At 44.3% G+C, this 25,870-nt stretch overlaps 1 protein-coding gene across 1 annotated transcript; it reads right to left on the reverse strand.

The window, feature by feature from the left end:
* Window positions 1-8,149: 8,149 nt before the first annotated feature.
* LOC117045278 (collagenase 3-like) lies at window positions 8,150-13,299 on the reverse strand. Its single transcript, XM_033146187.1, has 6 exons — window positions 13,157-13,299; window positions 11,090-11,310; window positions 10,845-10,990; window positions 10,192-10,317; window positions 9,382-9,543; window positions 8,150-8,736 (listed from the first exon to the last, which is right to left on the reverse strand). The coding sequence occupies exons 1-6, from the start codon at window positions 13,262-13,264 to the stop codon at window positions 8,723-8,725; spliced, it is 777 nt and encodes a 258-aa protein (XP_033002078.1). The 5' UTR covers window positions 13,265-13,299; the 3' UTR covers window positions 8,150-8,722.
* Between the last annotated feature and the right edge of the window lie 12,571 nt (window positions 13,300-25,870).

A 25,870-nucleotide genomic window follows, 5' to 3' on the forward strand; every position in this document is an offset into this window, starting at 1 on the left:
TTTGGTGTATCGCATCTTGGAGCCCAAATGGGCAAGCTTATATATGCCTGACCAGTGTGGCATGTTGCAAAAATCCAGATGACTCACTTTATGGTGCTTGCCTGCTTTTTGTGTGTGAATGGCTCTGGATGGTCAAATGTCACAACTCCAAAACGATTACGAGGAAACAGTAAAGGCATGTCTTTCCTCCCCTCCTCCTAGCTGTTGACATTTCCACTGATGTCATTTCGCTTTGTCCCCATCCCATCTTTCCTTTCACTCTCTAAAACCACAGGACACAGGGAAGTTGGCTCTTCTAAATCCACACAAAGCATCGACTGTACGATCCCACCCTCTTTGGCTTGCCCAATCTTCTTTGTTAGCCGCTGAGACGCATTGCGACATTGTCTTCTGCATTGTCTACCTTTCCAGGTGGAGCACAGAAAAGCAGGTGACTCGTTCACAGCTTAGGCTGTGTGGTTAGAATTTTGCACTTAAGGAAAGGTTTCTGTCGAAGGGGTTCCGTCTGAGGAAGCGCTGTCAGTCGAACCACTGGAAATCTAGAAGGGACTGGGTGAAATGGTTGTTGTAACATGCTTCCTTCCAGAGCACAAGAACATAAGAAGAGCCAGGCTAGATCAGGCCAAAGGTCCATCTTGTCCAGTATTCTGTTCTCACAGTGGCCAGCTAGATGCCTGTGGGATGTTCACAAGCAGGACATGAGCTCAATGGCACTAAATGATGATGATGATGACGATGATGATGATGATAATAATAATAATTATTATTATTAATACCCTGCCCATCTGGCTGTGTTTCCCCAGTCACTCTGGGCGGCTCCCAACAGAATATGAAAAACACAATAAAACATCAAACATTAAAAACTTCTCTAAACAGGGCTGCCTTCAGATGTCTTCTAAAAGTCAGATAGTTTTTTTATTTCCTTGACATCTGATGGGAGGGCATTTCACGGGGGGGGGGGGCGCCACTACCAAGAAGGCCCTCTGCCTGGTTCCCTGTAACCTCACCTTTCACAGTGAGGGAACTGCCAGAAGGCCTTCGGCACTGGACCTCAGTGTCCGGGCAGAACGATGGGGGGTGAAGACTCTGCTTCAGGTATACTCTCCCCTCCTGTGGTTTTCAGAGGCCTATTGCCTCCGACAGTGGATCCCTCTTTGGCTAGCAACCACTGATAGCCTTACTGTATATGTCAGCTTTAGTGGCAAGGAGAAGAGTGTCCCTTGAGTTGTGCTACTTCCTTTTTTTTTTGGCCAAACAATTTCCATTATTTTTCAAAATGAGTTGTGCCACTATCCATTGCACTTTCCATGCAGTGCTCACAATTAAATTGGATGCTTGTATTCTTATTGCTGCCTTTGTATATGGGGCACACTCACCATGAAAATGGCTATCACTTCTTCTTATTGCTGCTGTTTTCATATTTGGGAGATGCTCATCTTCTTTTCCATAAGCCCCCCTTTAAATATTATTTGAGAGGGACCTAAAAGCACTGGATGTAAAGCACACAAGAGCCTCAGAAGATCCCTACTATATCAGATCAAAGGTTGATCTAGCACCATGATTTCTGCAAAGACCAAGACGATGCCTTAGGATTGGGATCTGCAGGTGTCTATGTGCCTTCCAGTACTTCTTACGATACCTCTGGAACAGAAAGAGACAGAGAGAGCTCTTCTAATGTTCTTAATTCTGCACTAGAGGGGCCGATGGTTTGTCCCTATCTTCAGCATTTGTCTTTCTGGAAATTAAAACAAAATAATAATAATAAAAAATTCCTTCCAGTAGCACCTTAGAGACCAACTCAGTTTGTTCTTGGTATGAGCTTTCGTGTGCATGCACACTTCTTCAGATACACTGAAACAGATACACTTTCTGGAAATTAAACATAGATGCTACTGATTTCCTAATATTTTCCATGTAGACGATTGACCTTCAGCTGGTGGTTGCAAATGGTGGCATGCACCAGTGCCACAGCCGCCATTTTTAATTTTTTATTAAAGAGAAAGAAAGAGAATTATGGAGAGCATAATGAGGCTTCATTTAGCAGTGACTTAACTTATCCCCTTGATTTCAAGGGCTCTTAAGCATTTTGAATTTTCTGGGGCCATGGACCCCACCATATGTTTCTCCAGTGTTGCAGTTTCCCTAGTCTCAGTGGTGGACTACAGGCCTTAAAGAGTTGAAGGCAAGCGATAGAGATTAGACATTTCAGGGGTTGGTTTGGTCAGTTTCGGTGGCATTCTGACTCAAGGTAAGCTCATAATTTAGATAAAGCCAAATGGTGAGTGTCTGTATCTGGTGTCTAAAGAATCTCTGAACCATCTTGTGGGAACCAGACTGTTTTAATTACCTACCGTCTGAATGAGACTTGGAAAATCCTTTCCTCACAAGGAAGTGCTGGGGATTAAGTTACTTCAAAAAGAACAACAATGTGCCCTTCAGCTTTATTTGTTTTGGGAAAGTTAAATAGTCATGCTTAAACTTTAAATTATTAACAGTTGCTCTGTTTCATCCATTGATTTGTATGCTGCGGAATACCTTTCAACAATGCGAAGAAATTGATTTTTTAATTAATTATTTTTTAAAAAAACACCACAATGACTAATTATTCTGGCATTTCATTCTAAGCAGTGATGTGCTTATGATCACTTTGGAAACGACAAGTCTGATTTACACAGAACGCTTCTGTGTAGGAATGAGAGTAGGCAGGAATGTGTAGGTTTTCATCTTAGGGTGGTTGTAGAATTATGCAGTTCACTCCGGGAAACAACAAGTGATCACAGGTAAACAGCTGAGTTAAATATGGAGTGAATATTCATTCATTCATTCATATTGTGCCTTTTTCTAAATGGCCTAGAGGCATTAGTACAGCATTAAAATGCTATAAAAAGAACAACAAGCCTACTAAGAATAGTAGGCAAAACAGTTTCACCAGCAAATAGCTAGGGTTGCCATAATTCAAAAAGTGAAGATCCGGACAAGTTGTTGAGGTTTTTTTTTGGGGGGGGGGATCTCAAAAGGAAGAAGTTTTTGAGCTTTTCTTAAAATGAAATTTGCCAAAATCTACACTTCTGACATGGGTTGCCATATGTCTAGATTTCCCCTGGATGTTGTTTCCAACGGCTGAATCCTGGCTATGTCTGGGAAATTCCAGATGTTTGGCAACCCTAAAATAACACACACACACAGAGAATGAACCAGCACAGCGGGAAACTAAAAGGCATTTCAAATATTAGGACAAGCATGAGAGAACAAGATGGCTACTAAAATTAGCTAAGAAAGCATGAGGTGTCATAGTCTAACAAAATCTGAAGGGCCCTGCATCGGTTACCTCTGTGTTTAAGACCTGGGGAACAGCATTTCGGTGAGCATGCTGAAAAACCTCTCTTTAGGATGGCTAGCAGCTTCTCACCTCACAGAACAAATGTTACCAGAAATGGTTCTGGTTGCCTCACCTTGGAAAGGATATTGTAGAGATGAAAAAGATTTAGAGAAGGGTAAACCAAAATGATCCAAGGGGATGGAGCAACATCCCCATTGCTGGAAGCCTGTAGCATATGGGACTTTTCAGTTTAGATAAGAAGCTGAGTAAGAGGTGACATGAGGATAGAGAAATGTTTCCCCCCCTCTCTCATAACACTAGACCTTGTTGACATCCAGCTAAGCTGATTGTTGGAATTGATTCAGGACAGATTAAAAAAAAAAAAGTATTCCTCCATGCAGTGCATTGTTAAACTATAGAGCTTGCTCCCCCAGGAGGCAGTGATGGTCACCAACTATAAAAGAGAATTAGACAAATTCTTGGAGGAGAGGGCTATTGAAGGCCACTTGCCATGATGGCTATGTTTTGCCTCCGTGGTCAGAGGCAGCAGTGATCCAGCAGCGACTCTCCTTATGTTCTTATATCACGCAGTGGTCCAGTTAGATCAGGGGTCAGCAAACTTTTTTTGGAGGGAGACGGTTCACCGTCCCCCAGACCTTGTGGCGGGCTGGATTGCATGTGCATGGCGGAGGGAGCTTCTCTCTCTCTCCCCCCTCGCTCTCTCAGCCCTTCCCCTCCCCGGGGGGAAGGGCGGGGAGAAGCCAGGAGGAGGGAGGGAGGAGGCACCACGGCGTGTGAGAGGGAGAGTGGGGGAAATGGCGCCCCCCAAAAATGGTGGTTCAGGAAAAAAAGTTAACGAAAAAAATTAATGAACAGAATCCACACGATCCATGGACTGTCCATGGGCCGGATCCTGAGGGCAATTGGGCCAGATCTGGTCTGCGGACCATAGTTTGCCGACCCCTGAGTTAGATCCTTGACTTAATGGTCTTAGAGGACCATGTGCATTTTATCAGTGGTGCGATTTGTGAGGAGAGATACGGGCCAGTGGCATACTTCTCCTGGTCACAATGTGCTTGTCAAGACACAGATGGGGCAAGGCAGCAAAGGTTGGGAGAATTCTGGACTGGTGCCTCCAAAATAGGACTCTCCTCACTGCTACCTGTCAGGAGGACACCACCGCCTCTTCCTCTACCCCATCTCCAACCATGAGCCACTGTTGCTTAAATCACGGCACCATCTTGACCCGAAAATTGATTGTGCTTCTGTTGCCTACATTGATTTGAGATAAAGAAGAAGAAGAAGAAGAAGAAGAAGAAGAAGAAGAAGAAGAAGAAGAAGAAGAAGAAGAGTTTGGATTTGATATCCCGCTTTTCACTACCCGAAGGAGTCTCAAAGCGGCTAACATTCTCCTTTCCCTTCCTCCCCCACAACAAACACTCTGTGAGGTGAGTGGGGCTGAGAGACTTCAGAGAAGTGTGACTAGCCCAAGGTCACCCAGCAGCTGCATGTGGAGGAGCGTAGACACAAACCCGGTTCCCCAGATTACGAGTCTGCCGCTCTTAACCACTACACCAAACTGGCTAAAGCACTACCTTCTGGTAGAAAATGATTTTATATTTTCTAAGCGAAGATAATGAATCAAGCACCTGCAACTACGAACACACCTAGCTGGCTGCCACCTGATCATAACATTTGTTTTTAAAAGAAGAAGAAGAAGAAAAGAAGGATGTTGTGGCAACCAGCATCGGTGTACCTGGGTGCTGGCATGCCCAGGCTGGCTCTGCTGATGATTTCTGACCTCTTTGTTGCTTCCCCCATCATTTGCTACTCTCTGGATGGTCATTTGGGATAGTTCAGTCAGCAGAGCATGAGACTCTTAATCTCAAGGGTCAAGCCCCACATTGCGCAAAAAGACTCCAGCATTGCAGGGGGTTGGACTAGATGACCCTTGTGGTCCCTTCCAACTCTAGAATTCTATGATTCTATGATTTTGTGGGAGGCCCTAGGCTATACTGCCCTGGACTCTGAGGCCTAACCCCTAGTGGGATGCAGAATGACTCTTCAGCCAAAGTGCCCTGTGTAAACACTGATGAACGAGACTAATAATAATGGTTCCTGCCTTGCCCTTCCTGTTTATAACCAGCACAGTCTGTATCCACCATATTTGCTCTTGCATTAACTATTAGGCATTAGCACATTTCCTTGATCTCAGATGAAAATGGTCCACACTGTTATTTTGTACTTAATGCTTCACACCAGATCTTGGTGGCTACCCATTGTTCTGCCTGCAAGCAAACATAAGGCTTTGATGTTTATCCAGGAAGTTATGGTGCCTTGCCTGAAGGAAAGAAGATGTTTGTTCTCAGCCTTGGCTGGCTCTCAGATGATCCCTTCTCTCTGGACATTGCACAACGTTACAGCAGGCGGATATATAAGAACACAGGAAGATCCCTGCTGGCTCAGGCCAAAGGTTCCGGCCATTTAGTTCATTGGCCAACTAGACGCCCTAATGGAAAGTCCACAAGCAGTACCCACATGCAACAAGCACTGTCCCTATTGGTCATTTCCAGCAGCAGCATGTTGCCTTTGAGGCTGGAAGTCTTAGTAGCCACTGTATAATCTGTCTTTTGATAGTAGTAAACAGGTAAAATAGAGATGTAGGTACATTGAGATTTTCTTGCATGGGTAGAAATATTCCCTGGGTGGCTTTAGGATCAGAATGCAGTAACATCTCATTAATTTCACTGCATCTGAGGGTTTTGTTTTTCCAAAAAAAGCAGCAGGAACCACACTAACCCTTATAACTTTAGAATCATTGGAAAATATAAGACATAAAATGAAACATTAACGTCTTCTTTGGCCTTTTATGTCTTTAATCCGATGTCCAGACTCAAGGGATATCCTTTGGTTTGGTTAACGTATGCCAAGGTATATGGCAACATTTGACAATGCACAAGTGTAATATGATGAAATTCAGAGCCTAAGAGGAGTTCTATTGGATCAGAACCAAGGCCTATTAAGTCCAGCATCGTGTTCTCACATTGGCCAACCATATTCCCACAGGAAGGCCTCAAGCAGGGTATGAACACTACAGCACTTTCCCACTGTTGTTCCTCAGCGAATGGTATTCCGAGGCGCACTTCCGAGGTGCCCATTTCAAATTCAAACTTAATGGCTTGGGACTAGGATACTCGGAGAACTGCCTTTCTCTACATTTGCCTGTACATAAGTCAGGAGAGTTAGATCTGTGTGCTGTGGCCCCATGTTGTGAACCAGAGCCTGCCCGCCCATGAGCACCTGCCTCAGAAGGTGGAAGTGCAAGAGGCGGCGCTCTGGCTGCTTCATCGCTTTGGCCACTCTCGGCAAGAGGGAGGCGTTCTGGCACATGCTTCGTGGTGCGCCCCGGCAGCAGAGGTGGTGTTGGTGGGCAGGAGATGGCAATTCCCATTTTGCCTAAGGTGGCAAAACAGGATAGGCTGCCCCCTGTTGTGAACTATTAAAGTGTTTGGTGATGTACCTCCAGGCCATGGGTTGACTCCACCCACCCAGAGTGGCCATTGGCTCATTCTTGGCAGGAAGGAGTATAAAGGACTTCCTGAGTTGCAGTTGTGTTTCTGTGTCCTTGGTTCTGACTACTGGTTTCTCCCACAGACTGGTGCCCACAGCCTAGCCCTGACATTGGACCGGCCCATGTGTGGGTAGAACATGGTAGCCTGACCTGCACTCTCAAGTTAGCCTGCTATCTTGAAGCACAGTGGAGGTCATTGTCCCATTATCAGTCAGATTCAATCTGCCAGTTCAGGGTGGAATGGGGTGTGCATCTTCTTGCCCATCACTCCAGGCAGTGTCAGGATGCTGTTAGCAACCCTTGGCTGGTTGCCCAGGAAAGTATAAAGACAAGGAAAAGTTTATTACAGTCCTTTTTTTTATTTCAGTCTTTACAGAGAGAGGCTATAGAATCCAGCCTCTTGGATAATGGCATTGTCCCGAGTGAATCTCCACCCCCCCCATCTCTTCCACTTCCACTTCCTCATTCGTCATTCACTTTGTCTCTTCTACAGGTGCTGCTACGTGTCCTCTGTCTTTGAGCTCTTTGCTCTCCTACTTTCAATGCTCGCCAGGTTCTGGGAGATGGAGGGTCTGGAATGCTTTCTAATGACAACATTTCAGCTGGGTGTTGCTCTGGCTCTCGCATGATTTCCCCTGCATCTGCCTCTGAGCTGTGACCTCCCTCAAATCCCTGTTGTAAACCTATAGTGTCTTCCTCTTCCTCCTCCCTGGAAGGGTCAGGATGGAGAGGCGGTCTCCACCATTCCTCCTCTGCCCAGTCCCTGACAGGCAGCAAAAAACCCTAAGGTTTTCAGCAGAGTTCCTTCTTTGAGTGCCTCCATCTTTGAAGGTCTTGGAAGTTATTATTAGTAAAGGGCCTTCACAGTGGCTGGGAAACCACAGGCCAGGGGGCAGAATGTGGGTCTCCAGGCCTCTCTGTCTGGCCTGTGAAACTCTCTCCAGTCTTTGCTCCTCATTGGGCCAAATGGTTTTATATAACTGGAATATGTCCTTAAACTCCGATAATGCCTCTTGCTTATGGAGGATAAAGTGCGATGAAACTAGCCCAATAAAGTCTACATTCATTGCTCCGCCCACTGCTAGCTCTGGCCCCGCCCACCACTGGAATGTGGCCCTTGGAAGGTTCTCCAGAAGGAACTCCGGCCCTCTGCTTTAGTTCTGTTTTGTAAGCTGTGCCACAAACTTGCTTGAATGGTGAGGTAGAAATTTCCGCAAAAAAATATTGTGTAAATAAATAACACAAATTTAAGATATTTTGCTTTATTATTAAAAAGGGCTTTCCTGCCCTAAAACAAATGTGAACTAAACAAGGTGGAAATAGTTCATGGCGTTGAAACACGTAATTGGCTCGTCCGTTACAACCCAGTTTGTGGGTGGAACTGAACAGAGAACTTAAAAAAAAACCACAGCCTTGATGCGTGTGTGTCAAAGTTGATCAGACCTAAGACACACAGCACAATGTTTTCTTTGCAAAAGGTAACACAATGATATCAGAACAAGCAACCAGACCATAACCTGAACTTTTCCTTTGCAAGCAAATACATAGATAAATAACCAGACAGAAAATGAAAGTTCAGAGCTTCATCACCTAATCAAGCATTGCAGATTTTAGGGCTTTTTCTCCCTTGTAAAGGGAAGCCTTGGAAAAGGGGAATAGAGACTAGAGTGAAGGAATTCCCCTATATGTGAATATATCGTAAACATAAATGTCTCTGACAAACATTACTAGGCTGCCAAATACACAAGTTGGCGCTAGTGCTGCTGCTTGTTAGGGTTGCCAAAGATGTTTAAAGATACAAGATGATTTTTTTCTGTGATGCTTTGAGGATTTCACTTTGGCAGTCCTGAGGAAGAAAAATAAGGATATTTAGGAGACAATAAATAAATTATGCACTTAAGTAAAAATATCCAAAGAGATACTACCAATATCTACAAAACTATCTTCTGACAAAATTTGCTCAGTAAGGACCCTTATTTCTCATACATATAAGTGGGGCTTATGCCTAATACCTGTATTCAGTTTTGTGATGTGTGGTACCAGTAAGTAGAATAATAATAATAATAATAATAATAATAATAATAATAATAATAATAATAATTTTATTATTTATACCCCGCCCATCTGGCTGTGTTTCCCCAGCCACTCTGGGTGGCTCCCAACAGAATATGAAAAACACAATAAAACATCAAACATTGAAAACTTCCCTAAACAGGGCTGCCTTCAGATGTCTTCTAAAAGTCAGATAATTTTTTATTTCCTTGACATCTGATGGGAGGTCATTCTACAGAGCAGGTGCCACTACCGAGAAGGCCCTTTGCCTGGTTCCCTGTAACCTCACTTCTTGCAGTGAGGGAACCGCCAGAAGGCCCTCAGCGATGGATCTCAGTGTCCGGGCTGGACGATGGGGGTGGAGACGCTCCTTCAGGTATACAGGAATATGGTATATGGAATTAATTGTAGGAAACAATACTCTTCATAGGGAACTTACCGTATAATCTCTGAATCCTTTGCCTGTCGTCGTTTGGAAGGTTGAAGTTATTTGGGTTCACAAAGGAATAGGAAGGGAACATCAAAGAACCACGGACATTCGAATGGCTCAATCCCAAAGAATGGCCAAATTCATGTGCAGCAACAAGGAATAGGTTGATTTCTAAAAGATAGAAGAAGAAAAACAGGGAAGGGAGTAAGATGAGTGTCGAGTACATATTCCAAGGGGATATATGGTGGCATGTATCCACCTCCAGCCCACGGACACACACCCCTGGCACATGTTGAAAAATGAAAACACTGCACATAGAAAACTATCATAGGGACATAATAGTAGCCTGCTGGATCAACCCAAAAGCTCATTTAGTCCAGTATCCTGTTCTCACGGTGGCCAACCAGGAGGGAGACCCATTCAATTCAATGGGACTTACTTCTGGGGTAGCTATGACTAGGACTGAGTTGTTGGTTTTCCGAATCATCCTTGGGGGTCCTTTTTCTTGAGGGCACCTAGAACTTGGAACAGCCTCCCTAGAGGGGCATGCCTGACCCCATCACTGCTCACTTTTGGACAAGCAGTGAAAATGGTATTATTCCAGCAGTTATTTTCAGGTTACCGCTTTTCTCAACTGACTTCTGTTGCTTTGCCTAATATTTTGTCATTGCTGTGCTTTTTATCTCCATAAGGTCTATTTTATAACGATTTTGATTGTTGCTTATGCTTGCAAGCTGCCTTGTTACACTGGGTGTTGGAAAGGCGGAACAGAAACGAAACCAACCAACCAACAAAAACGCTCAGCAGGAAATCGCTTACCTCTGTTGAATTCCGAAAAGTGCTCGCTGTCATCAAAATGAGCGTCTCCCCCTATGCCTCGTCCAGGAAAAAATGCATGAGCCAACGTCCCTCCTCTTCCATCAAAAGCAGAATAGTCTCCATGGGCTGCATTTGAAAGGAAGTAACAGCTGCTGTCAGCGCAAAACTTGTAGTTAGGTTAGTAGTCACAATACACTGACATTTTCCGCCTGGTCATGTAGCCCCAATCACCCTGTGGCTATTTGACTCTCCAAATGGCCATGCATGTACACCACATAGTTCCCCTCCTCCTGATTGGTATTTCATTGTAGGTATATTCTGCAGCATGTTCTTGGCACAGTAACAGCGCACCAGTGGTGGATTCGTTCAGCTTTATTAGTTGAAACTATAGTGGACCATCCTTAGCTTTGTAAATGTGCTAGCAGTTTTTGCCCCTGTTTATGGACAAAGAAGGCTACTTAGAATTTGATCAGTGAAAGCATCTCTCCCCCCCCCCCCGCCCATGGTTAATGCAGAGACAATTTCCTGATGACTGCCCCTGAGTTATGCTCCAGAAAATGCCCCACTCATTTTATGTGTAAAAAATAAAAAAAATGCATCCATTCCATGTTCATGTTTTGTTTGGGTAGTTCATAAATAGAAACAGCCCTTACCACCAGTCGTAAAAAAAATTTCAATATCAGCAGGTCTGTAAGTTCTCCTGAACTGCAATGGGGTCACATCGCTCCACACCTTGAATGCCTTTGCTATTGCGTCATCCACCTTGGACCTCGGCATATCTGGGGTGTAGTTATTAATCCTGTGAGCAACAGGGAAAACCAAAATATTAGTACTGTATCCAGGAAATGTCACTTCTAATATTTCAAAGAAAGAGAGAGGAGACTTTAGCAGGGCTAACCTGTACGTGAGCAATGTCTTTCCCCATCTTGCTGCAGATTTTTCTGAGACATCTGAGACTCCACACCGAGGTTGCTTCATTGTTGTCATAGTTTCTTGGTTCATTTTCCCAGTGACAGTCAAATGAAAGAAACTCTGCATTTGTCTGAGCTTCTCCTCTATGCTTTGACTGCCACTTTTAAGATGTGGTGATGAGGATGGGAAGTACTTATCGAGATAAGCCTGTACCAAGAAAGCCAAATTAAGAGCACTTCATCACACATTTATTACACCTTGCAAATAACATTTTGCTGATGGTGTGATGGAGGCACCTGGGCCAGATACTTGAGCTGTTTCCTTTCCATCAGGAAAATGAAAGGTTTTCATAGGCAGAACAGTGCGGGAAGTGATTTCTTTTGGCAATCTCCCTCCCTTCTCACCCTCCCTGGAAGGTCCTCTAACCCAGGATGATATGCATACCAACACATAAAATCCTACCTACAATAAGAACATAAATACGGTGCAATTTTATAAAGCACATTGTGTAGTGGCCTCCACCAATCATCTCAATAAACTCTGTGCCTTTCGAACGGTGATGGAAATACAGTGGTACCTCGGGTTACATACGCTTCAGGTTACATATGCTTCAGGTTAAGAACTCTGCTAACCCAGAAATAACACTTCAGGTTAAGAACTTTGCTTCAGGATAAGAACAGAAATCGTGCTCTGGCGGCGCAGCGGCAGAGGGAGGCCCCATTAGCTAAAGTGGTGCTTCAGGTTAAGAACAGTTTCAGGTTAAGAACGGACCTCCGGAACGAATTAAGTACTTAACCAGAGGTAACACTGTATGATACTAAGGGGACCACCCTCGCATCGCCTTGTAACAGGCAGTGCCCATCCCTGGTAACACCAGAATGCCCTTCACCACTGATCTTAAAGCCTGAGCATTCAGGGAGATATGGGGCTCCACCAAGTATTTGGGTCCACGACCTTCAGGGGTTTGTACACCAGAGTAAAACCCTCAGATCAGGTCCAGTAGCATAAAGGCAACTGGTATTATCAGAAGGATGCTCCCCCATTAAGGCAAATGGGAAGCTGCCCCACCAATTCAGTTTTGTGGTGTGTGGTACCAGTCTGCCCTCGGTCAATCCCCTGCCTCCTTATTTACAACCAGCTGCGGGGCTGCTCTGCCTGCCATTGGCTCTGGCTCCCCCCACTGTTGGTCTCCCTGCCTTGTGCCTGACCAGCCCTAATGGGCACCAGCCACTGCTGGGTGTTACATGGCTCTACTTTGGGATACTGTACAGCAACCAGACTGCAGCATTATGTACCACCTGCCGTTTCCGGATCCCCTTTAAGAGCATGGCAGCAATCCAGTTGTGATCACCATGTTTGATTAATGTGCTTGTCTCCTTTGCGTATAAAGTGGGGGATAGAGAGGAGTCCCATTTCAACACGAAAAGGGATTTATGAGTGAGAGGAACTGAACTTTCTTCCCCTGCTTAACTCTTCTGTGCTCTGTTGCCCCTGCCACTTTGGTCCAAACTCTGCAAAAATGACCCATTTGTTCGAATAATGTAATGATGATGATCATGGCAGGATCAGATCCCCACTATAAACACACACATATGTAGATGCATGGCTGCCACAGTCACATCTAGGTTGGCTGTAGTTTGCACAAATTAGAGCACCACATCGTTTTCAATTAAAGTGTGCGGATGCAACCAATTCCATTGCAAATCTGAATTTCAGACTAAGACTGTGGATTGCTGCTGCCTTGCAGAAATTAAATGAGCCTGGCCTTGGCCAGTGCCTGGATGGGAGATCATGTGAAAAAGTCCAATATACATTTATTTATTGAATTTACACCCCACCCTTCCTCCCAAAGGAGCTGAGGGCAGCAGCTTTACGTCGGAAGAAATGATGTACACCTAGAAGCCACGGGCCACGGGCCGCCCACAAACATTTACATCCATCCTTCACAGAAACATAATACATGATTAAAAATAAAGCCTTCCCTACAATATAGCGGCAGGACAGCTATTATTTACTGTACAATACAGCCGATAAAAGCTTTGACGCCACATACCTCTACAAACTTCAGATCCGCAATGCTCTGTGCTTCAGGGCCGTGAGCTATTGGGACAGCCAAGCTGTAAGGCAGAAAAAGTGCCATGCAGACCAGGGCACCTTTCATTGTGGATCTTGCGGAAGGACCCGTATCAGAGGAGAAGATCTTCAGCCTGTGATGTCTTCCAACCGCACATGGAACCTTTATATAGAGACATTGCACATCTGGTGGTAGCCCCCAATGACTCATGCCATGTTGTCACATTGTCTGTGGCTTTGTGAGTTTGTGTCATACTTTTTTTTGGGGGGGGGGGACATGAAGTGGTAACTCTCTAAAGAAAAAACCCCCCACCGCTCCTCGATTGTCAGCCTTACATAGGAAGCAACCTACCTTATTCCTCTTTATTACGTTGTCAGCTGAAACCTCAGAGTAACAAGGAGACTTCCCCAAACCCATCTGCAGACAATTTCTTTGCCAGAGAGATGGTCAGCTGAGGTTTCTTCTTCTTCTTCTTCTTCTTCTTCTTCTTCTTCTTCTTCTTCTTCTTCTTCTTCTTCTTCTTCTTCCACCATCATCATCTTCATACAACCATCTCAAAATAATGTACAACAAAACAGCAAAATAACAGCTGAAAGCACAAATAAAATAAAAAATATATTATTTAAAAATAGAACCAAACGAAACAAACACTTGTGGCAAAGAGCCATAGAGCCAACTGAGTAGGTCCATCAGGGGGCGGTGGGGGATGTCTTCACTTGGTTCTGGAAAGTGCAGATTGTGGGCATCGGTCACATACCCTCCAACAACATTTCTCCAATGAAAATAGGGACATCTTATTCAATAATAATAATAATAATAATAATAATAATAATAATAATAATAATAATTATTTTACTGTTTATACAGCACCCATCTGACTGAGTTGCCCCAGCCACTCTGGGATTCTTTCAACATATATAAAAACATAATAGAACATTAATCATTTAAGAAAACTTCCCTATACAGGGCTGCCTTCAGATGTTTCCTAGAGGTTGTAGAGTTACAGTGGACGCTTGGGTTGCGAATGAGATCTGTGCGGGAGGTGCGTTCGCAACCCACACCACTGCATCTGCACACGCAAGTGACACAATTCGGCACTTCTGTGCATGCACAAAGCGTGATTTAGCACTTCTGCTCATGCGCGAGTGTTGAAACCTGGAAGTAACCCATTCCAGTGCTTCCGGGTTCGGTGTGGTGCGCAATCGCACAACCTGAAGCGGCCGTAACCCAAGGTATGACTGTACTTATCTCCTTGGCTTGGGGGTCAGATAACTCCATACCCTTCAACATTTCTCCGATGCAAATAGGGACGTCCTAAGGAATAGGGATGTGGGTGGCGCTGTGGGTTAAACCACAGAACCTAGGGCTTGCTGATCAGAAGGTCGGTGGTTAGAATCCCCGCGATGGGGTGAGCTCCCGTTGCTCAGTCCCTGCTCCTGCCAACCTAGCAGTTTGAAAGCACGTCAAAGTGCAAGTAGATAAATAGGTACCACTCCGGCAAGAAGGTAAACGGCGTTTCCATGCGCTGCTCTGGTTCGCCAGAAGCAGCTTAGTTATGCTGGCCACATGACCCAGAAGCTGTACGACAGCTCCCTCGGCCAGTAAAGCGAGATGAGCACCGCAACCCCAGAGTTGTCCGTGACTGGACCCTAATGGTCAGGGGTCCCTTTACCTTTACCTAAGGAAAAGCAGGACATCCCGGGATCAAATCAGAAACCGAAATGGCTTCTGTGGCTGTCTCTGCAAAACAGGGACACTTGGAGGGTCTGCTGTCATCACTTGATATTCTACAGAACAGGGGTAACCACACTAAAATCCATGCTCTGAATTACTGCAGAGCAGGCTTCTGAAATCTTTGGAACTTGCAAAAGAAACTTCCCTGCAGACTGCAGTGACCTACTGGGTATGTAGGGGATAAGGCAGTCTCTCAAGAGACCTGATCCTGAGCTGTATAGGGCCTTATCTGTTGCCAACACCTTGAACTTAGCCTGGTGGCATATTGGCAGCCAGTGCAAATCCGTCAAATGGCGTCATGCTGGTAGTAGTTTGCCCATGCAAGCAGTAGGAGCTGATGGGTGGGCGGGCGTTTGAATAAGATACCCATCAGATACTGTCACGAAATTAAAAGACGCCCGCTTCTTGGGAGGAAAGCAATGACAAACCTAGACAGCATCTTAAAAAGCAGAGACATCACCTTGCCGACAAAGGTCCATATAGTTAAAGCTATGGTTTTCCCAGTAGTAATGTATGGAAGTGAGAGCTGGACCATAAAGAAGACTGATCGCCGAAGAATTGATGCTTTTGAATTATGGTGCTGGAGGAGACTCTTGAGAGTCCCATGGACTGCAAGAAGATCAAACCTATCCATTCTTGAGGAAATCATCCCTGGGTGCTCACTGGAAGGACAGAGCCTGAAGCTGAGGCTCCAATACTTTGGCCACCTCATGAGAAGAAAAGACCCTGGAAAAGACCCTGATGTTGGGAAAGACTGAGGGCACAAGGAGAAGGGGGCGACCAAGGACGAGATGGTTGGACAGTGTTCTCGAAGCTACTAACATGAGTTTGGCCAAACTGCGGGAGGCAGTGGAAGATAGGCGTACCTGGCGTGCTCTGGTCCATGGGGTCATGAAGAGTCGGACACGACTGAACGACTGAACAACACCCATCAGAGCTTGTGGATGGAAATGCACCAGAACCTGCTTGTGGGCTTCCTACAGGCACTTTGAGGAGAACAGGACACTGAGCTGGGCTCCCCATTTTGTGGAAAAGCAATTTGTGAGTTGCAAATAGATCCGTGGTTCTAAAACATTTGAGGGAGACTTTATTCACCAAGTCTGAACAACAACAACAACAACAGATGCAGAACTCTGCTGCAATTGTGATGGATACAGCCAGAATTGTTGATATTATACCTATTTTGAAAGATCAATTTTGTCTGCCTCTCTACTTCTTAGCTCAGATTTATTTCATGGTAAACTACTTTAAAATAAAGCAATGCCTGTGTTTTCCAATTATGTACTGTTTGCTGATTTGTTTCGGTGCTCTTTCTGTATTCCTGGATTTTGTTCAATGGGTTGGATACTGTCAACCCATTAATTTGAGCCCAAATTGGATTTTTATGAGATCATGTCTGCTTTCTCCTGCTCCTGCTTTTGATCTACATTTAGTCCCTTTGGAGAAATAGCTAACTAACTAAATAAACTATAGATGCAATCAAGTATAGGCAGCTTTGCAGCGTGTAGAGCGATCATGATACTGTAAGGCACATCGCTGCAAGTACAATTGGTTGCAAAACGTTGGAAGGAAATGGTGACAAACACTAACGCATAAACTTACATGCTTGTGAAAGACTGTGGAACTAGAAGGTGTAGACATCACTTTGTTCAAAAGTTTTATTATTTATGGGACAAAAGCAAGATTTTCTGAGAGCCCAAAGCAGGAAATGAAATTATAAGGGATAAAAAAATACTGATCTGCATCCTGCTCTCCTTATTTGTCCACTTCCTTTTTGGAAAGGGAGATGCCAGTGGGTGGGCTATGTTGCATTTCTGCTGATCCGTGCAATTGAAGCTTTATAATTTTCGCTCTGCACATACAGCTCCAGCACCATCACTGGCAGACAGGCGACATTTCTTATTCTCAGTGCTTTGAATGAGCCAGTTCATGAAGTCCAGCGAATTAGTTCAAAAAATGTCTGAACTACAGCTGGAAGTAGTTCCCCTAACTGCTGCACGAACTGAACATAGATTACGTTCATCTGGGGGTAGAACTTTGAATGATGTCTACTTCACTCAACTTCAAATTCATTCAAATCCAAATTTTAAAAACTCTTTAGGAATGGGGAGCCTATGGCCCTCCAGATGTAGTTGGACTACAACTCCCATCATCCCTGACCACTGGCCATGGTGGCTGGGGCTGATGGGAGTTGTAGTCCAACAACATCTGGATGGTGACAAGTTTGCTATCCTTGCTTTTTTCAGACTCTTTGGGCTTTCAAGATTAAAGATTATAATAGTTGAAACAAACAAATTGAACAATTCACATCCCACCACGCAGGAACTTTATAGGAGGATGAATACTTTTACATTTTTCTAAGCATTGTTTGATGCAACTGTTACTTTAAATCTGTGCTGATGTTTAACAACAGATTGTTCAATGACTGCTCTTCTTGCTTTCCTGCTTTGGGTGTGATTTTATTTGACTTAAATTGCCAACTTTACCTAAGAATTTTCGGCGAGTCATCTTGGAAAGTTGGCAGGTTTATTATGCACTAAACCAATAAGGTCAGAAACACTTCAGATGCCAACATACCTTAATATTTAAAATGAAGAATTTCATCATGACTGAAACATCAGCCGTACGTGATCCCTTTGTGTAATGTTGAGCAACTGTAGCTGTCTGTTAGCCACAAACCAGGAAAAAATAGATATGAGTTAGTCTTTTGTCCACCAAAGTCTAGAGTGGATTCCTGCCATCGTGCTCCATCGTCATCAAGAAACCACTTTATTTTATAACCATCTCAAGCCTCTCCTTGTGACATTTCTCATTCCTTCCTTGTAGCCCCATGTAGCTAACTGAAATGGAGGAAAGATGTTAAGTAGCAAAAGTGTGAAAAAGTCATGATCTGTCCTAACAAAAGCCCTGTGTGACTAAGTGATGGGCAGCTGAATCTGTTTCTGAACCAAGTCAATTTCACACGATAGTTCATAAGTCTGACCTATCCTATTCCTGCATTAAAGTCATTTAAACAAAAAAAAAATTAAATGAAAATTCATATCTAAATATGAACTTAATTGCACATTTTATAACGAAATCATACTTAAATAGAATTATATCGTATTATATCATTGTATCTGGGCAGCTTCCAACATGTATAAAAACACAATAAAACATTAAACATTAAAAAACTTCCGTATACAGGGCTGCCTTCAGATGTCTTCTAAAGGTCTTGTAGTTACTTCCTCCTTGACTCAGGGGTCCCACAACTCCATACCCTCCAACATTTCTTCGATGAAAATAGGGACGTCCTAAGGAAAAGTGGGACATTCTGGGATCACATCAGAAACTGGAATGGCTTCTGTAAATCTGGGACTGTCCCTGGAAAACAGGGCCACTTGGAGGGTCAGTGGGCATCTGGCAGGCATAGGCAAACTCGCTCCTCCAGATGTTTTGAGACTACAACTCGCATCATCCCTAGCTAACAGGACCAGTGGTCAGGGATGATGGGAACTGTAGTCCCAAAACAGCTGGAGGGCCAAGTTTGGTCACCACTGAGGTAGGCCATGTGAGCTAGGCAAACCAATAGCCTGAGGGCACTTTTATATGTTCCCATGGATTCTTCCAACAATCACAACAGCTACGGTAAGTCCAAATGAGGCAACTACTTTTTGAATCTGCTCCAGTTAAAATGGCCATGAGGCCTTCCATCTAGGATTCTTTGAAAAGGTGCTTGCTGTGACTTTTCTCTAGCAAATTAGTGTTGGTTGGTGGCACAAATGTAGTTAAATTATGCAATATGAAAGCACCTTAAACCACAGGATTGAGTGAGATCATACGAGAGAAATGAAGGGTGTGTTTGAGAGAGAGAGACGGGTCTGCAGTTTATCTTTCTTGCAATGTGAGCAAGAAAAGTAAAGTTTGAATATGGTGCACACAATACTTGGGGCTGGTCCAGGTGTCTTTGGTTTTTGGCTTGATGAATCACAGCTGAACTGTTTCTACTGAAAAGCATTGAACTCGAGGTGAGGTCAGATGATATGCAAGTAATGGCCACCATGTCCAATCTGAGCTGAACATAGCTGTGTGAATCCAGAACTGATCTGTCAACAAACCCTGCAGCTGATAGGCGAATCCATATTCTAAAGAAGTCTTCCAGCCTTCTTTACTTGAGGGGTAGCCAACGCAAGGCCTTCCAGATGTTGCTGTACTACATATTCCATCAGCCATTGCTAGCATGCCCATCTGGAGCGGACCACATTGGCTATCCCTCAGACATGAGATATTGTGGCAGCAGCTTGGTTAGATGCTGCATTAGAAGTAGCCAATGCGTTACTCTTCAGATGTTGATGAACTGCAGCTCCCATCATCCCTGGCAATTGGCCATACAGGCAGGGGATGATGGGAAATTGAGTCCAAAGAAACATGGAAGGTAACCACAATGTCTACCCTTGTGCTGCATGCTTTTTATCCTAGTCTCAGGGATAAGCTGGAAGCACGCGTCAGCAATTGCATTGGAGGATGCTGAAACATACAAACCCATGGAGATGCCTACACTGCTGAGTTAGCCCTTGGTTCATCTAGCCCAGAACTGTCTCCAATGACTGGCATTTTGCTCCCCAGGGTCTCAGCCGAGGGAGTCCAGGGAAAGAGCCTGGGCCTTGTGCATCCTCCCCATTGAGGCATCTGATTCTGTGCTCTGCATTTGCTCAGATGGAGTAACACCATATCACCACAAGGTGGTTTCCCCCCACCCACTTTGACAGACAGTGAACATTTAGGGTCGTAGCTCAGCGGTGAAGCACATGGCATGCTTCCCCTAGGAAGAAAGCTTGCAGTGTTTGGGACTTTTTAGTTTAGAGAAGAGGCAAGGAAGAGGAGACCTGATCAGAAGTTTATACAATTATGCATGGCATGGAAAGAGTGTATGGCGAAAAGCCCCCCCCCCTCTTGTTAACACTAGAATTCATGGGCATCCAATGAAGCTGAATATTGGAAGATTCAGCAGGACTGATAAAAGAAAGAGTCATGCAGTACATAGCTAAACTATGGAACTTGTTGATGGCCACCAACTTGGATGGCTTCCAAGGAAGATTAGATGAATTCATGGAGGAAAAGGCTATTTATTGGTGGTTACTAGCCATGACGGCTATGCTTTGCCTCCGCAGTGGGAGGCAGCAATGCCTCTGAAACCACAGGAGGGGAGGATGCTATTGTGTTAGGATCCAGCTTGTGGGTTTCAAATTAGATGGTGGATTTGGTGGGCCACTGGCCTGATACAGCAGGCCCTTCTTATATTCTAAAGCAGTGGACAGCATGTGCCACTCACCTGACCTCCCTAATGCGCTTCAGGATGGAGGCAGGCATGGCATAAATGTGCCAGCTGGAGCACTGGATGGGTTCTGCTTCTGTGTTTGCACTGCACTGCCCTCAAAACCATCCTGTACCAGCCCCTCTCCATCCAGGCAGCACTGACTTGGCTGAAGAGTGCTCAGGTTAGTGGCACAGCCCTGTGACAACATGCGCCCGGGGTTTGAATACGGAATGCACCAATTTCAGATACGGTTGGGAAAGACTGCCTGTCTGCATCGCTGGAGAGCTGTTGCCCATCACTGTCTTCCTGCCCTGTGCAATGCCCTCCCATCAGACTTTTAGGGTAGTTTTTAAATGTTTGGTGTTTTATCATATTTTAAATATTCAGTCAGATGGGTGGCATACAAACAATAAAAATCATCATCATCATCATCATCAATGTTACTGAGATACATGATGCCCAACAGCATGGCTTGTAGGAGGCAGCTTCTTATTTTTGTAGTTTGATATTTGTTGCACAGAGATCTGCCTTTCTTCCACTGTGGAACAGGACAGCCCTGCGTAAATTTACAGGGAAAGCATTGTAGGTCTGCAGAGTTTTTGTTCTTGAGGATCTGCCTCATCAATAGCAAGCAAATGAGAAGTTCTGGTTGTCAGAGACCAACTGAGTTTGTTCCTGGTATGAGCTTTCGTGTGCATGCACACTTCTTCAGATGCACACGAAAGCTCATACCAGGAACAAACTCAGTTGGTCTCTAAGGTGCTACTAGAAAGAATTTTCGATTTTGTTTTGACTATGGCAGACCAACACGGCTACCCACCTGTAACTGCAACTATTATTTTCATGTCATTGCTATTGTGGGTTTGTTTCATTTTTGTTTTAAATTTACTAAGTTGTAGTGGCGATATAATGGGACGCGGGTGGTGTTGTGGGTTAAACCACTGAGCCTAGGGCTTGCCAATCAGAAGGTCAGCGGTTTGAATCCCTGCGACGGGGTGAGCTCCCGTTGCTTGGTCCCTGCTCCTGCCAACCTAGCAGTTCGAAAGCACGTCCAAGTGTAAGTAGATAAATAGGTACTGCTCCGGCGGGAAGGTAAACGGTGTTTCCGTGCGCTGCTCTGGTTCTCCAGAAGTGGCTTTGTCATGCTGGCCACATGGGAACCGGAAGCTGTACGCCGGTTCCCTTCACCAGTAAAGCGAGATGAGTACCGCAACCCCAGAGTCGTCCGTGACTGGACCTAATGGTCAGGGGTCCCTTTACCTTTTAGTGGCGATATATTGTTGGAAGCCAATTTGGCTGCATTGAACCCTAAAAAGCACCAATTTTTTTAAAAAATGTAACAAACAAATAATCAGCTACTGCTAAGCCTTTAGCACCCAGAAAGAACTTAGCTACATGTGTCACAATTTGTCAATTTCCCATGCAGCCAAGCTGTTCTGCATTTGCTATGGCTGTTAATGTGATTCAGCAGCCCTTAACATGATTTTTCTGAGAAGTCCCCACTTGCTCAATAAAACAGTACCCAGATGGAGATTAAGGAAGCCTTTTCCCCCTGCAGACATGTCCTTGTTAGGACGTAACATGTTACAGTGCAGAAAAATTAATCTCAGCTTTCACTTTTAATTAGGGAAGAAATTCAGTTCAGGTCTCATCCAAAGCCAGATCTATCAAATTTGCACTTTCTGAAGCAACGCATGAACCAACACACAGCTATCCCTTGAAATTTGCACATCTAAATTTTATTGTGCAGTTCGGTAGACAGAACTGCACATGTCCTTTTAAATATGTTTGTGGGAGGGGGGGTTAATGGTTTGTTCTTGTTTTTTTATTATGCGTTTTGTGTTTTCTTTTTGTTTCTTTATGTAGTGAACCGTCCTGTGATTTTTGGATGAAGGGCGGTGTACAGATTTAATTAATAATAACACTGGCAGCTGTTTCCTTTCCAAAAGGGGCCAAGAAACAGCCCAGCAATGTTTTGTTTTCTTGCCAATGAAAAATAACAATTTCGTTCATTTCAGCACCTTGTCATGGCTTGTCTGAAACTGAAAGGAATGAGGGGAAAAAAAACTCTAGAGTGAGGTCAGTAGACATTTTCTTGAGGTTCCGCCTGGTAAATTGCTGTTTATATGTCTCCAGCTCCAGAGCATCTGACCATTCCTGTAGGGGCAACGCCAGAGATAAGAGTTCAACTGAACATAAACATTCATAAAGGCAGCTTTTAATACCTAGGTTGAAAGATCAAACCAAGAGGGACGTTACTAGTACTCTGTACACAGTGCATTTTCATGCCTAGCACGGTCCTGTGCAGCTGGGTAGCTCCCAGGTTTTTCTGGAATTTGCACACTGAGCAAATAAGCCGAAACACTTGTCTCTGAAATGCTCTTAAGCTAGAAACGTATAATTTTTGTCTTCCAGTGCTCCATCAAAACAGAACACACGGAAAAGAATTTTACAGAAGGCACTGGGTTTGTGGTTAAATATTCTGCAGCATGGATGAGTTAAAATCACGAGGCAGGCTTTGGGTTATAGGTCCTTTGCTTTTCTCTGGAAGGAAGCCCTTTCTTCTGCCCAGTATGAGGCAGCCTATGTGATTTTCCTTCTTTCTTTTTACTATTGATTTTTAGAGCCCCTGACTAGAACATAAGATGGTCTGTGGGCAACCAGGAATTCAAAAGTCAGCATCCAAGAAATCAAAAATCTGCAGCAAAAGAAGCTGAATTTTGTGGCCCTTTGGAAAGTTGCACAATCATTTCCCCTAATTCTGCAATTTTTGCTATTCTGCGTGATTTATTTATTTGCTATATTGATTAGCTGAATAATAATAATAATAATAATAATAATAATAATAATAATAATAATAAATGCTGCTGCTGAATTACTTCTGCATGTGAAATATTCAGCAGCTCAGCTCAAACTGGAAATAAATCAATCCTAAATTGTAGATAGAAGAAACAGGTTCGCATGCAGTTGAGGTTTATGTCGACTGTTTCCATACTTCCAGAATTTATTTTGGGAAGGATTTAGTCCCTCGCCACAAAGTCACGAAATGCAGGAATTAAATCAAAGCACATACTCAGATAAATGAGTGCATATTAATCACAGTTGTGTACTAAAGCAGTTACATTGAAGGCCTTGAGTAGCTCATATGATAAATGTCTATCAAGTGAGACCTGAAACAAAATGTTGCACTTTTCTAGAGTTCCAACCAGTGGTGGGATTGTGGATATTTAAAATAGTAAGTACAATCAGTAATGTTCCAGTGATGACGTAAGATGGAATTTTGTAAAGCAGTCTTTGGACAAAATCAGGCAGCTACTTATTCATTGACCAGCCCGCAATATAGATTTTTACTACCTCTGCAAAAATGAAACCAGACCATGCCCTATATTCCAGTCCATTTTGCAAGAGCAAACAGTGAGTTTCATAAACTGAAGAAACATACCCAAGCAGACACCACATCCCCTGGTGACAATTTATCTCTCTGATTGTATCTCATAGCTTTACTGCAGTTGATGTGCTGTTGCCAAGAGTGACTCAGGCATCTCTCAGGCATGTTGAAATCCATTTCTGAGCAGCTGGCTATTAGGGGAATGACAAGGGGGGAGAGGGGAGGATCAGGGGAAAAAAGGATGAAGAGATTTTAGGTAGAAAGGACTGCCAGTAGCCTCAAAGGACCTCAGTACATGCTAAAGAGATGACTTGAAGTATCATGAAACTAGCAGATGAAGAGAGTTTTAATGAATGCAAGACAGTGAGCACCAAGGAGCCACCTAATTCAAGGATGGGGAACTGGTGTTCTTCCAGATTTTGCTGAACTCTAGCTCCCATCAGCCCCAGTCAGCAACAACCAATGGTCAGAGATAATGGGAGAAGTCCAGCAACACCTGGAGGGCAAAAGGTTCCCCACATCTGACCTGATTCTTGCACAGTGACCTATATGTGGGTTATTTTTTGTCGTTTTCAGAAACAAAGGGAGCATTGCTCAGCTGCAGAGTGCACCAAACTTTGCATGCAGAAGGTCCCAGATCAGGGATAGTCACCATAATGACCTCCAACATGGTCGATGGTCAGGGATTATAGGATTTTGTAGACCTGAAACATCTGGAGGACACTGCTTCGGCTCCCCCAGCTAAAATGGTGCTGTTGTTGGTTATGATCTGAGGCTGCTACACTCCTGTCCATCTTGCAGGCTTCCCACAACATCTGGTTGGCCACTGTGAGAACAGGATGCTGGGCTAGATGGGCTATTGGTTTGGACTACTGCAATGATCTCTATGTGGGGCTACCTTTGAAGGTGACCAGGAAACTACAAGTAATCCAGAGTGCGGCAGCTAGAGTGGTGACTGGGAGTGGCCAGCGAGACCATATAACACCAGTCCTGAAATACCTATATTGGCTCCTAGTATGTTTCTGAGCACAATTCAAAGTGTTGGTGCTGACCTTTAAAGCCCTAAACAAACTCAGCCCAGTATACCTGAAGGAGCGTCTCCACCCCCATCATTCAGCACTGAGGTTCAGCGCCAAGGGCCTTCTGGCGGTTCCCTCTCTGCGAGAAGTGAGATTACAGGAAACCAGGCAGAGGGACTTCTCGGTAGTGGCACTTGCCCTGTGGAATGCCCTCCCATCAGATGTCAAGGAAATAAACAACTATCTGACTTTTAGAAGACATGTGAAGGCAGCCCTGTTTAGGGACGTTCTTAATGTTTGATGTCTTATCATGTTTTTAATATTCTGTTAGGAGCTGCTCAGAGTGGCTGGGGGAAACAGAGCCAGATGGGTGAGGTATAAATATTAAATGATTATGATTGTGATTATTATCCAGCAGGATCTTCTTACATAGTTGTGGAAGACCTTTGCCTCAGAACCTGCTGCCAGTCAGAACAGTGTAAATTCTGAAAGCTATAGGGATGGTGGAAATGATTCAAAGTCTGTAAAATTACACGTGAGGGGGGGAAAGAAGGAATTTGTGTTATTCCTCTTGCACAAGAGAGAGACCGATGAGCCATTTCAGGCACCCAGAGTTGCCTAAAGGAGGACATCACTCAGTTCTCCTTGTCTACCAAGAACTATATGAGAAGTAACAGCTCATGGGAGAGCTGATGAAGAATTCCGTTTTGACACAATTGCAAGAATTGCTGGGAAAGATTAGATAGGTGCCTCTGTAGTCTTAAGACATCATCGATATAATCCTATATGGGAAGACCCTCGCCCAGCGAGTGGCACACACATCGCACTGAAAAGGTTCACTCTCTGGCTTCTTCATTGTGCCCAAGGTAGAAATTTCACATATTTCATTTCCAGGTGATGCAGAAGATTCTAGTGCATTTCCAACTTGCACTTTCTCTTTAATCTGCATTAGTAAAAGATGGGTAGTAGTAGTAGTAGAAGTAATAATACCACGTCTGAAGAAGATGCTCATAAGCAAACCATGAACATAAAGTTTGCATAGCTCAGCTGGCAGAGGATGAGACTCTTAATCTCAGGGTCATGGGTTCAAGCCCCACACTGGGCACTGCGGGAGGTTGGTTCCTGCACTGCAAGGGGTTAAACTAGATGCCCCTTGTGGTCCCTCTTCAATGCCCTGCCAAAGTGAAGGGGGGGGACTATTGCTTTATCAGCGCCTTGCAAGGTGCTTTGAAGTCCCATCTTTGAGACTTCAAAAC

The sequence above is a fragment of the Lacerta agilis genome, chromosome 4 (assembly GCF_009819535.1).
Source record: "Lacerta agilis isolate rLacAgi1 chromosome 4, rLacAgi1.pri, whole genome shotgun sequence".
Taxonomy (NCBI): domain Eukaryota; kingdom Metazoa; phylum Chordata; class Lepidosauria; order Squamata; family Lacertidae; genus Lacerta; species Lacerta agilis.

Excerpts from the sequence above, each read along its gene's own strand:
- LOC117045278 (XM_033146187.1), bottom strand. The coding sequence starts at position 13,264 with ATGAAAGGTGCCCTGGTCTGCATGGCACTTTTTCTGCCTTACAGCTTG. Across the intron at positions 10,991-11,089 it reads AAGACATTGCTCACGTACAG|GATTAATAACTACACCCCAG; the intron begins GTTAGCCCTGCT and ends TGTTGCTCACAG. Across the intron at positions 9,544-10,191 it reads CTTTTCGGAATTCAACAGAG|AAATCAACCTATTCCTTGTT; the intron begins GTAAGCGATTTC and ends TCTATCTTTTAG.